The sequence below is a fragment of the Aptenodytes patagonicus genome, chromosome 7 (assembly GCF_965638725.1).
Source record: "Aptenodytes patagonicus chromosome 7, bAptPat1.pri.cur, whole genome shotgun sequence".
Taxonomy (NCBI): domain Eukaryota; kingdom Metazoa; phylum Chordata; class Aves; order Sphenisciformes; family Spheniscidae; genus Aptenodytes; species Aptenodytes patagonicus.
The window spans coordinates 68,062,000-68,075,294 of NC_134955.1; the positions used below are offsets into that span (position 1 = coordinate 68,062,000).

General features: G+C 49.4%; 1 protein-coding gene across 3 annotated transcripts in view; it reads left to right on the forward strand.

Moving 5' to 3' along the window:
* Nucleotides 1–12,046, forward strand: part of ARMH4 (armadillo like helical domain containing 4) — a 78,191-nt gene extending 66,145 nt beyond the window's left edge. For 2 of the 3 annotated variants that reach the window (XM_076345686.1, XM_076345685.1), the window contains 3 exons: nt 919–950; nt 6,926–7,060; nt 7,266–12,046. In XM_076345686.1, coding sequence (XP_076201801.1) covers nt 919–950; nt 6,926–7,060; nt 7,266–7,334 — 236 coding nt within the window. In that variant the 3' untranslated portion in view covers nt 7,335–12,046. The remainder of the gene's footprint in view (nt 1–918; nt 951–6,925; nt 7,061–7,265) is intronic. The other variant, XM_076345684.1, reaches the window with a different exon arrangement.
* Nucleotides 12,047–13,295: the final 1,249 nt, after the last annotated feature.

Here is a 13,295-nt window from a genome sequence, read left to right on the forward strand (position 1 = left end):
GTCCCCTTGTGCCTGTAGCATTGTCCTCCTGGAGAAATGGGGATCCTTGACCAGGGCTTAAAACACAGTTGCAGGACCCTGAAAAAACCCCACATTTGTGTTTTCTTGCCTCTTACCTATGAGTAGGAATTCGTTAAAACATTAGCGGATCTCTCAAAGGCTGAGCAGTTTGTCTTCGGTGCAGTGCAGACGAATCCAGTCGCCTGTGGAGTTAATGAGTTGTGCACCCGCTGCTAAGCGCTTGCATTTCTTTGAGATTAGCTGAATATTTCATCCCAAAGTACATGCCATTAAAGACTTTTAATTCTTGGGTATCTTATTTCATGGCACTTATATTAACTGTTAGGAAATGAAAGTCTCCGTGATGGCAGTATAAATTTACTTGGTTTAGTAGTTTAGCACCTCCAGTGCTATCCCAGTCCTCAGATATTATCTGGTGACTTCCCAGAGTAGGCAGTGGCTGCTTCCAGAAAAGCAGGGGAATAAAAGACAGGGAATAATACTTTTTTAGGCATCGTTACAGGCTATGCCAAATAGAGGGAAGAATATCTATGTGGAGGAGGCCAGTGGAAGGGGATAGCCACGCTGTAAGGTTTTCATTCCACTGTTTGTATGAGAAGTGCTGGTTAAAAACCCACAGCCTGAAATACTGTTTTTCTTCTTCCTTTTTTAATCACTCTGAAGATGTCAATTGCACAGGCAAAAGCAAGCTGCTTGCCTGCCAACTCGCTTGAAGAGTTTCTCGTGTTGATTCGCTGCATTTGCTCTTTTTCATGAATGAGAAGAGAGGAAATCTAACGAAAAGTGTTATCAGCTTGTCAAGTTAATTAGTGTCTATTTTAATATTATCATTATCATTCGTTACTAATTAATATAACATAAGTAACATGATTACAGCTTTTTTGTCTTATTTTTCAGTGAGAAGCTGGATGGAGAAGCTGAAAGATAAGGTAGGAGACTCAGTGTTTCAATTACTTTAAAAGGAAAAACATTTTTACTTGCAGGAATAAATAAACTCTTGTCAGTGCAGTTCATTATCTCTACAAAGACAACTGAGAAAGGGCTTAAAATTTTCTCTGGGAGGCAAATGAACCAGATGCTGCTGTTGTATATAGTGGTGTAAATCCACAGTACATCCCTGATGAGTAGTAACTAAGAGCAGAAGGAGGGACAGGGGTATTTGGTAGACTTATCTGCACTAGAAAATCACCTTCTCGTCAGACTTCCGAGTTACTTTTTTATATTGCCCTCTAACTTACCTTCACCCCTTTTCTCTAAGTCCTAAGCTTGGTTCTAGATCCAAGTCAAGAGGATCTGGTGATCCTCTCTGGTGAGAGGCTGCATGCCACGCCACCGCCTCTGGATGAGACCTTTCCTGCCTCCACATGCAAGAAGAGCTGCAAATTCCTGGAAGGAAAAAGAGCAAACACAGGAAGACTGAAAAGATAACAGACCCTGATCTTTTCTCCCTGGCGTTACAGGGTGGTGGCACATGAAATCAAGAGCTGTGCCAGCCACAGGCAGTGATGGCTTTTTAGGCTCTGCAGCCCTAGGGCAAATATTAACATTCTGAAACAGTTGTGAAACCTTCCAAATGTTGTGTTGATGACGGCAAAGCCATGAAGCTAGAAATGAGGTAGTGTTTTAAGACAAGAACATTTTGTGACTCAACAGGGCTTGGAAATTCTTGAACAGGATCAGAGTTAGTATAGAAAAAACCCACCACAAGGAATAATGACTCAACAGGAAACTCCAGCCCCTAAAAATACATCTCTAAGCTTGAGCAGATTGTCACCGAACAAGCCCAGCCTTCCCACGTGATCCCCACCAAATTTCAGCAGCACCTTACCATCAAGTCTGAACAGAGGGACGGGGTCTGGGTATCTGTTTTCCAGGACTGGGGAGTGGAAGGGTTAAGGTGGGTTCCTGCCCAGCCCTTGTTGAGTTGCTTTTCTGCCTACAATAGGAAGGAGGCATGTCTAGTGTGACCTATGCTCATAGCAGAGCACCTTGGCCTGGGATTCAGCCAGAGCGAACGCTGAAAGGACAGAGAATGGTTTTCCCGACGAAGGTAAAAAGCAGACACCAAGACTGGTTGAGTGCCTGGAGTGAATGTAGCGTGCAGGGGTCATCTGCTCGTGCCAAACCTACCCCAGCCAGCACAACACAAGCTCGGGGGCATTAGGTGTCTTCTCACTGAAGCCGTAGCTTTCACTTCTTTCCTCTTGGCACCTTGTTGGCTACCTCTGTCCTTCCCCATTGCAGAGGGGGCGGTGCATGGTCCTGTCTCCAACAGAGTTGCTCTGTAGTGTCTGTACCTCTTACAGGTAGACGTTGGGCTGCATGGCAGTGCCCAGCACAAGCATTGGTATAACTGGGGATCTGCTAGTGTCCACTTCAAAGAGAGACTCAGCCCTGAGCCATCTCCCTCCTTTGGGGAACGGCAGATGTGTGGAGGCAGATCTTTCACCTTGCTCACATTTTCCCTTAGAAAAGCCCAACAAAAAACACTCCCCCACCCTCAACCAAGTGCTGGTGAAGCAAATCACTCCCAAATAAACCTGCTCACCCCATTTCCTCCTCTTCCTTACTGAGTTTATCAGCACCAGTCATAATATGTGCCCTTCTCATTTGCTGTTGGCAGAGCCCCGTCCTCTCTATTTTACAATCCCACCATCCAAAAGAGTATCCTGGCACATGATTTTTTTTACTTCGGCCACAACAACCCCGTGCAACACTAGAGGCTTGGGGAAGAGTGGCTGGAAAGCTGCCTGGCGGAAAAGGACCTGGGGGTGTTGGTCGACAGCTGGCTGCATATGAGCCGGCAGTGTGCCCAGGTGGCCAAGAAGGCCAACAGCATCCTGGCTTGTATCAGAACCAGCGTGGCCAGCAGGACGAGGGAAGTGATTGTCCCTTTGTACTCAGCACTGGTGAGGCCGCACCTCGAACACTGTGTTCAGTGTTTTTGGGCCCCTCACTACAGGAAAGACACTGGGGTGCTGGAGCGTGTCCAGAGAAGGGCAACGAAGCTGGTGAAGGGTCTAGAGCACAAGTCTTCTGAGGAGCGGCTGAGGGAACTGGGGTTGTTTAGCCTGGAGAAGAGGAGGCTGAGGGGAGACCTTATCGCCCTCTACAACTACCTGAAAGGAGGTTGTAGCGAGGGGGGGGTCGGTCTCTTCTCCCAAGTAACAAGCGATAGGACGAGAGGAAATGGCCTCAAGTTGCACCAGGGGAGGTTTAGATTGGACGTGAGGAAAAATTTCTTTCCTGAAAGAGTGGTTAAACATTGGAACAGGCTGCCCAGGGAAGTGGTTGAGTCCCCATCCCTGGAGGTATTTAAAAGACGTGTAGATGAGGCGCTTAGGGACATGGTTTAGTGGGCATGGTGGTGTTGGGTTGACGGTTGGACTCGATGATCTTAGAGGTCTCTTCCAACCTTAATGATTCTATGATTCTGTGACGGCCCCATCCCTGAGAGATGTGTCCTCCTGTGTCCATCAGGGCTGCTCTGCTGGGAGAGGGAAGGGTGTGGGGAGCATGGGAGCAGGAGCATGGGTCAGTGACAGATTTAAGTCTGGTCTCCTGCAAATACTGTGCAAATGTTGCATTTGGGATGCCAAATAATGGACATGAGATTCCTCTGAAGTCCTCTGTTGCTCTTATCTCAAAGTCCAGTGGAGCCAGGAAGGTCATGGTCATGGATTGGGTGTATTAAAAGCATCCCTAGGATCTGTAAAGAAGCTGCATCTTCCCCATGGGCAGGGGGTAAAAAAGTGGCTTCGGAGCTGCCTGTGAAATGGGGTAGCCTATCAGGCAAGTGCAGAAGCCCTCATGAGTTGGGCTGTGTGACACAGAAGGGCTGGGAGAACAGGTCCTGGATCTGTTTCACATTGCAGGCTGTTGGGGGAAGCCTGTAAAAGGGCATGGGCTGGCCAGGCGTGATAAAGGCTCACAGATGGGCTAGAGAGTTCACCGTATTAAAACCAGTGATTTCTGATACAGAAGCTCAGCTGGGCAGCAGCTGAAAAGCCATTTCCAGTGCCAGTGCCAGCAGCAAAGTTCCAGAAATAGAAAAACCCACGCTGCACTAATTGGGTCACCCAATTAAGGCACCTTAATTGCCTCGCAGAGGTACAGTCTCTTAGCTGTGTTCTCACTAACCTCCTTTTTCGGGAACTGGGGTGCAGGCACGCAGCCCCCCTCCAAGCGCGTGTGCTGAGCGGGGCTGGGTTTTCTGCGACGGCATTCAGGGAACCTGCAAGATGCAGCTGAAGATCCCTCAAGCCTTGGGATCCAGGCACAAAGTTGTTACTAGTTAAAGCAGGATCTGGAGGGGTTTGGGAGAGCAAACCAGCCCTTGTTAGCGTTGTAGCTGCCCTAGGTGAAAGCAGTTATTTTCATTCTCCAGGTAAGTGTAGGAAGCCAGGGCAGCGCACACTGAATAGCTTCCCCCCCCACACACACACAGAGTCAGTGGATTATGGCAGAAAAGCAATTACGGTGTAAGCATTTGTTGTTAAGTTGTGTTGCAGTTTGGGAATGCAGATGAAGATGAGTGGTGGTAAGCAATGGACTGAGGCTTGCTAAGAGCTGTCTGATAGTCCTCTGAATTGTGCATGTCTCCCCTGGCAGGTGTAAAATCTATTTTGGGGGGTGTAGATGGTGAAGGGTAAAGCTGTAGTGCCACAGCAGAGGACTCTGTTGCTGCAGTGTGAATGAAGGCAGCACTAATGAGGGAGGGAGCCAGGCTGTACCTGCCTCCCTTACTCGATTGAGCCCCCCAGCCTGAATTAGGTGAGGATGCTGAAGAGGATGCTGAAGCAATTCGGCACTTTAAAACTGGGGTTAATTTTCATTTCAAACAGTAAAATATAAAATAACATATTTGGAATATATATTTGGAATATTTTCCAAAGGATTTTAAATATTTAAATGTGTAATTTTAAATGTTTAAATGTGTAATTTTAAATTACTCATGCTTAATATTTTTTTATTGGGCAACACAAACGTACGGATCACAGCTATTGAATTAGAGCTGATTTACGTTTGCTGTGCTTCCCTTAAGGCCAGCTGAAGGTGTGCATGCCCTCCCTCTACGTCATTGTCCTGCTCATGCAAGCGACCCCCTTCGCATGCAAAGGGAAAGCTTTTGGTTCAAGGATTTTGAGTACAAAGCCGAGGAGGCTCAGGCTGGGCTGGGCAGGGAGAGGGCAAAATGCTTCTTCTTCCTGCAAAAGTGAGCACAGCCTGGCTTTGTGTTTCAGCTCCTTCAGAGACCCAGCTGCGGGTGTTAGGAGCAGCTTCAGCCGTCCCCGCGCTGAGATAGGACATTAGTGTCCCAGGGCACTTGCTTTCCCATGCCGATGTGTCTCTGGGAAGCATGGGAGCTGCGTAATACTCTTTACTGGAGGTATATTTAGCAGTTTGGCCATGGTAAGACACACTCCAGCAATCAGAGCTGGCCAGGAGGATGTTGGGTCCCTTTCCCATCCACCTCCCAAAACAGAGGTCAGCGTGTCACTGTTTCGCAAGTGCAGCCATTCTCCGAAAACAGCCCCTCGCCCATTCTGCCTGCTCCCCGGCTGGTGCCTGCCGCCTCGCCTGGTGGCTCTTACACACTGGCTCTTCTGCCCGCGCCGTGCTCTCCTCTGCCTGCTCCTGCCGCCCCGAGGGCTGCTGTGCGGAGGGCTGTGGGCAGGGGGGTGCCGAGGCACTCGTCACTGCACCACTCGGCGCCGCGCTGCTAGTCCGGATTCGTGCCGAAAAGCGTAATGGCAGCTGTCCTGGTTTCGGCAGGGATAGAGTTAATTTCCTTCCTAGTAGCTGGTACAGTGCTGTGTTTTGGATTTAGGGTGAGAACAATGTTGATAACGCACCGATGTTTTAGTTGTTGCTGAGCAGTGCTTACACTAAGTCAAGGACTTTTCAGCTGCCCGTGCTCTACCGACTGAGAAGGCTGGAGGTGCACAAGAAGCTGGGAGGGGGCACAGCCAAACTGCCCAAAGGGACATTCCATACCATGGGACGTCATGCTCAGTATATAAAGCTGGGGAAAGAAGAAGGAAGGGGGGGACGTTTGGAGTGATGGCGTTTGTCTTCCCAAGTCACCGTTACGCGTGATGGAGCCCTGCTTTCCTGGGGATGGCTGAACACCTGCCTGCCGATGGGAAGGAGTAAATGAATTCCTTGTTTCACTTTGCTTGCGTGCGCGGCTTTTGCTTTACCTATCAAACTGTCTTTATCTCAACCCATGAGTTTTCTCACTTTTACCCTTCCAATTCTCTCCCCCATCCCACCGGGGGGGAGTGAGCGAGTGGCTGCGTGGTGCTTAGTTGCCGACTGAGGTTAAACCACGACAGCAGCTCTCGGCCCTCCGGACTGAGCTCTGTTGAACAGGGCCAGACATATACCTGTGCCTTGATTTATGCTGGTGGTATGCAGGGAGCTCGGAGCAGCACTCAGCCTACTTTACACAGCGTGTAGTGAAGCTGTTTGGGTGGTCAGAGGTCTTTGTTGTGGCTCGAGATCGCCTGCCTTTGGCGGTCGAGGTTTTCCTTCACACGTGCACCCGTATAAACAGACACTTCACCCCAGCACTTGCAACTCTGCACCAAAACTGTTTCCTCTCCTAAAGGCGGGCAAACACTGCAGTGTCTCAGCTACCACAAGGAAGTATCTGTTAGCAAAAGCTGACGGTGAGTGAGCCATGGTGGTTACCAGCTTGGTCCCGGAGTGGGGCTGGTTGGGGGCTTGCCTAGCAATCCTGGAAGCAGGGTTCATCCTGTGCAGGCGGGTGATAGGGACTCAGTTAAAATAAACTTTGACGAAAGCAGCATAAGGATATATTGCAGTCCTAGACTGGTGAAAAATGACTCTGAAAGGATGGTCTTGTGAGTGCTGCTCTGCTTCTCTCTTTTCCACATAGGCAGGGTACATGTCGGGGATGCTGGTTCCCGTAGGAGTCGGAATAGCCGGAGCCCTCTTTATCCTAGGAGCACTCTACAGCATTAAGATTATGAATCGCCGAAGGAGAAATGGCTCAAAGAGACATAAAAGAAAGGTATGGCAACTGCAAAGGGAAACCCCAATCCCACCCACTCTCCTGTTAACCATTTTGGCTGTGAAGTGAGCGCAGCCTGGTTATGGTTATGGTTTGTCTGTGTTGAAGTGCCCGGGACCTCTTGGTTAGAGTATGGGGGGGATCCGAATGCTCTTCATTTCCTTTTTGCATGTGGAGCTCTTCAATGTTTCTTTTCTTTCCCTAGCAGAGGGAATTTAACAGCATGCAAGACCGAGTCATGCTCTTAGCTGACAGCTCCGAAGATGAATTTTGAGTCGAACTGCAGTGCCCTTGTGATAGCCCGTGACTTTTAAATGGAGGGAGGGAGAGAAAAAGAACAAGTGACTTTCCGCTGCATCGCTGCTCTCCGCCGCCCCGAGCCACCGAGCAGTGGTCGGTACCACCCCGGCGAAACGGCATGCTATGCTCTACGTGTACCGCGCAGTGATGTTTATTTTGATACAGTAGTGAGATTTCACATTCGCACCCGGCGCCTCATTCAGATTCACAGCGCGTCTTGTTACAGCTGGAGCTGATACATATGGATGATTATTTTCCTATTATCCTCGTGTACTGTTTTGGTCCTGGCTGGCAGTAATCTAATCATAACAATAGCTCTTGCCTAACCCCGGAATGGAAATCTTTACTGTGAAGGACTCTGTTCAATTTGTTAATTTTAAATGTTACATTACCTGAGCTAGAGTTCATTAGTGCTAAGATTAGCTGCTCTGCTTAATTAATGAGTTATACACTTGAACTGTATCCCTTGCCACCTGAGAAGTGCCCAAGTACAGTGTTGTTGATACAGTTTGAAGCACATTTCTGCACTCGGTTCCCCGACTCTCACCCCTTCTTTCTTCCTTCAGCTCTGCTCCACGCTTCTTGGAGACACACAGGAATGGCCTCAACACTTGATTCACAACAAAAATCCTAGTCCATTTTCAACCAGCACTGTCTGTTACAGCACAATAAATACCAGCGCTCACCTACTGACGGATAGTCTTGCATGGATCTCTTAGCTTTTGTTCAGTGTGCAAGTAGGTAAGGGAAGAGGCAGGTCAGAGGTTTCCTCAGCTTCTGCCTCCTGTTTGAAGGACACTAGTTATTGGTTCATCTCTTTCACAAGGCTGCATTCACATAGAGATGAAAGCGGAGCATCTGTCTCCTTTACCCACTGGAAATTGCATTTTCAGCCCCTGAAAGCTGTGTGAACGGCATGTGGGTTCACCACCACCGTGAATCCCACCTTCGGGGGATCTGGATGGGTCTTGTCTCCAGAGCACCGAATGCAGAAAGGCACCAAAGATTGCAGAGCGGGTGACTGTCAGGGCTGAGGGATTTGTGGCTAATAGTCGGAAAGCAGCGGCAGCCACAGCTGGAGAGGTGTCTGCTGTGGGGAGGTGAAATGGTCACACTGGGAACCCTTGGCCACGGGGGAAAAGGTGAAGCTGTAGGACAGATGGCTGCAGAGGTTTGTGGAGGTGAAACCCAAGGGTGGCACGGGGTGAGGGCAAGCTGCTGTGCTGCCTGGGCTGATAGCACCGGGTTGCATGGGGAGACAGCCAGTGTCTGAGATGTTACGGGAACCGAACAGGGGAAACTAATGTTGCTTTGCACAGAAATGCTGTCAAAATAGCTAGAAAAAGGGCTGTGTTACTTTATCTCTGCTTCCAGTTGTGAAATTACTTCAATCTGACACTTACGCAAAACATCCACATTTCTGAGGTGGGACTCACTGTTCTGTGGGGAATCATCCTTCATACAAGGAACAGCGACTGTTGCCGGAGGAGACCTGATTAGACAAATAAGGCCGGACCACACATCTACGGAGATTAAATCCCATTGAGTCTTTGAAGAAGTGGAAGGGAGGAGAGTTTGAGGAGGGGCAGATGCAGGATTTCATTCCTTGTAAAGGTGAAAAGGCCTGTCAGATTGTGAAGGGTAGATGTCGATGATGGTAAGCAAATGTCTCGTGGGCATGTGAGTGGGTTTGCAAGGTAGAGAGGACATTCGGAAGACCCACCTGAAGCTGAGTTCTCTATTGAGAGGGTCAGGGCCTCCTCTGGACATTAAGTCATCAGATGTGATGTTCAGCTCCGAACAAGCAGTGCTCTTCAGAGCCCAGGTACTTTCCTGTAGGCCTTACCCACACATCTACTGAGTCACCTGGAGAAGGACAGGCAGGACAACCTGGTTTCAAAATGCTGCTGCTAATGCTAGTCTTCCAGTCGAAGAGCTGTGCATGGTCCCTCACACATTGATCCCGCTGAGTGCGTGGGAAGCAGGTTGGGGGAGACGCAGTAAAACCCGGTCCACCAACGTGTTGGGGAGTCTTCATACCCTAATCCCACTAGGACAGGCTTTCCCAGTCAGGGCTCCACAGTGCTTGCGTCTCTCCCTTTTTGTTCCTGAAACTTTGACCAGGAGAATTTTGCCTTACTAAAAGCAGCCCCATGTCTTTAGCAGGCACTGACTGGCAGCCCACTGTTAAAGTCCAGGTGCCCCTACCCAAAATTAAAGCCTCTTTCTTCTGTAATAGGTGATTAGTCCAAGCTAAGAAGAAGTTTGCCTTCCAGAGTGATCTCTCCTTATTTCCTTCTCATTCCCAAGTCTCTTGGAGCTTGGAGGTGGTTGGGAAGTGTTAACAGTCCAGTTGGGCATTGCTGGCTGTCCTGCAGCTTTGGGAATAGGGAAATGTTGTCTCTTGGGCTCTTTGTTGATTTGTTCCTGGCAAGGCATGATGGGGGTTGCAAGGTGGAATGACTTCTCCTCCATTCCAGTTTGCTGGAGATCATCTTCAGAAAGACTTGTCTCTTAGGTACAGCACCAGACAGGCTGGAAACAAGACTACATAGGCAGCTGCAAGGTGTTCTTGAAATGCTTTACCCTGGTCCAGCCAGGGAGGCATGGAGAATACGCAGAGACAAAGGGCATTGGCCTCTCTGCAAGAGGGAGTCTGTCTTGGAGCAGAAAGGATGGTAACTGGGCTGGCTGAGTCCTTTGCGTGCAACTGTAGCCTGAAAGAGAGACCCAAAATAACACTGGAAAAGAGGCGCTGCCAGTGATACTGCAGAACAGAGCAGCTGTACCAGCAAGACCCAAGCAGCTGGAGATCAGCAGGGTTTTGTGCAATAACAGCCTGTGAAGGACAGCCTCCTCTTGCTTTCCTGTTAATGGTTCTGTGCCTGCACAGTGTGTGATAACGGCACAAGTTGCGTTAAGTAACCGATAAAACACAGAGCTCCTGGGCCAGTCAGGAGGAGGAGGGCTGGCTGAGCGAGGCTGCTGGTCTGAGTGTAAGTACCCCAGCTCTGGCAGCGCAGGAAGAGATTTATGGATGGGTTGTCAACTTGATGGATTGGGAAGGCTGGTGGGGAGGTGCCATGGCCTTTCGTTGTGCTAATAAATCCACCGTTTGGGAAACACTGACTTTCTACAGTGGCAATCAGTTTCACCGTCTCTCTTCTTCTTCCTCCCCAACATAATGAACTTAAGAAATTAAAGGCAACACTGCTGGTCAGAATGACGAAGGTGGTGTTTTATTGCATCGGCTGGGTGCCCTGGTGTCCTCAAGAACCAGGCTTCACTCGGTGAGGACATGGCGTGGGCGGCTGGGATGCTGGAAATAGCAGTGCCGCAAATGGGGCTGACAAATAGTTGCAAATATTGGAGCAGTTATATGGCAAGTGTGGTGGGACAAACTGGGCAAGCAGGAGGGATGGAGCCAAAAGGGAGGTCCAGCTGCATGCACAGTTCAGCGCTGGCTCTCTGGTCTGTGCTGGAGCCAGACTTATGGGCTAGAAGGGCTGCCCAAAAATTTTGCTTGTGGTCCATCTTCGCCCCCAGGCCTGTCTCTGGCTCTGAACACCATCAGCCAAGGTGCCCTGGTTGGGAGCTGCTCGTTGGCAGAAGACTACTGTTGGCCAACTTTCTGAGCCGCTCAGCAGTGCGGAGAGATCCCAACCGATGTCCGTTTGAAGTGGAGGTGTTTGTTGAATAGTTGATTTTGGTCAGGCACCTGCCCCAGAGCCTGGAGGCTCCCCACGTCTTCAGCTTAGCTATTCTCAACGCGGAGGCAAGATGGACAGTCAAAACCAGCCTTGGGCCCCAGTGAAGCTTGTAGGAGCCTTTGGAGCACAGACAGGGTTTTCTGCAGTGCCCCTGACGTCAGTGTAATTTCTGGAGGTCCTTAAAGCACGAGCATCATTCAGCTCCTTCCCTTCTCATCCAAGGCCAGTAGACTTTGGACTGGGCTCTTAAAAATATTCTCTATACAACTCCTGGAGTTTGATTCATTTGCTTGAAATTATCAGATTGGAGGCAGGGAGGGGAGGAGGGTTTCAGGTGGGAGCTGAAGCCTCCAGTCTCTTAACGCTCTACTGATTTAATCTATACCTCTGCATTGCCAAGCAAGCAGATTCTTTTGAAAGAGGCAGGGCAAGAAAAGCAGCTGAGAAGTGCCCTCCTCGTCCTCCGTGCTAGGTGAAGCGCGAGCCCCTGAATGTAGAGGTGGGTTGTGACACTGCTGACGCAGCCTTGGCCCCGTGCAAAGGCACGGCTGCGACGGTGACTTTGCTGCAGCAATAATAATCTGTCGACTCAGCACAAGACTCGTCGCTCGCTTCTGTTTTGGGTTTTCCTGATAGCACAAGCCAGAATTTATTGTAGGTATCACCCAACCGCTTTGGCATCTACAGCCCATTTCCAGCAGGAGGAACCAGCCTGCCTGACGTGCAGCTCTTGCCCCGATGAAATGCACCTGCACTCGACAGCTGCTGATTTTTTAAGGTGTCTCCTATGCCAGATGTTCACCCTAGGTGAGGTTTCTCTGGACTGCACTGCTTCCATAGAGCGATATTAGCAGTCCTAGTGCTTTCTTGTGGTTTTCTATTTCGGACAAGAACAACTCCTCATACTGTAACTATGGAATGTAGCACTTTGTTAAATTAAAACATTGGGAAATAAAAAGCTGTCCATCATATCTGACTTCAAGCGCCTCGTCTCCCTGATCTGTGGTTCATGGCATTCACGGTGTTTCAGCTAAAGCTGTGAAGTGATTGCCTGGAAGACTCAAGAGTTGCATTTCTGTTTCCACGCTGCATGGTCGGTGCAAGGACTCGTGCTGGGCTTGCAGGGGCGATACAAGCAGTGGGGAGCCTCAGCCTGGGACTTTTTGGGTAGGATTTACCTGGAGGTAGGTGTCGGCCGTAGGCTGTGATGAGTAACACCCCAAATTCCCTCAGCTGGGTTTCCAATAGCTGTAATGAGCCCCAACACTGACATGTTTACACCGTTGATCTTTACATAAGCCAGGCGTCTCTTTGTCCATACCAGGACATTTGTCCTTTCCATTTTGCCCCGTGAGCAAGGGCCTGTGCACAAATCTTTCAAGACCCCAGTAATACGGCACTGGTGAGCCTTCAGTCTCGGTTGCAGGTACTGCAAATGTTTCATAAAAGAGCAGCCTTACTGCCGGTGAATATTACCGCACGCACCTCGATGGACCTGCGATCCAAGCAGAAGAATCAGGAAGACTTGAGAGTGAGTAAGAGGTGTACGGGCTGGGTTTATAATTGCCTTCCCAGTCCTGTTTGCAGATGTCCTTGCATGCATTGCGCTATCGCATGCAAGTACATGGGCTGGGTACGCGTCCTTTTGGCGTATTGTGTATAGGTGGAGGTCACAGGGTGGGAATGTGAGCCGGGGGGCACACAGCCAGCCCATGGCGGTGGCTGCCTGCCCCTCTCCAGGCTTCCTCTAGTAATAAGAGCCAGCAAGAACTATTTGTCCAAGTGTGTGTATTTTCTTTAATGAAAAATGTCTTGTTCAAAACAAGAAATTCCCAGGGAAATAGCCATTTGGGGATTGCATGAACACACTCTTTGCTAATTGGTAGTTGCCAAAAACAATCTGTGTATTCATGAAGCTGTTTGCTGCATTGCTGACTTTTTCCAATGAAAAAGAAAACCTGCTGAAAGAAGATAAAAAATGACAGTGTTTTTTTCCATAGGTTTATTTCCTAAGGAAATGACTCTGATCACGCTGCCTCACTGTGAGCCTCTGTCCATCAGCCGGTCTCCTCCTAACGTCCCTGACTCTGCCAGCTAAGCCATGGATTTGTGAAAACAGGGGAGAGGAGAGAGACCGTATTAAAACCCCCACAAGAAAAGCATGTGTGGAGCCGTTCTGAGGCCACAGAAAACCCGCGTAAGCAAAGGAGGTTATACGTGCCCTG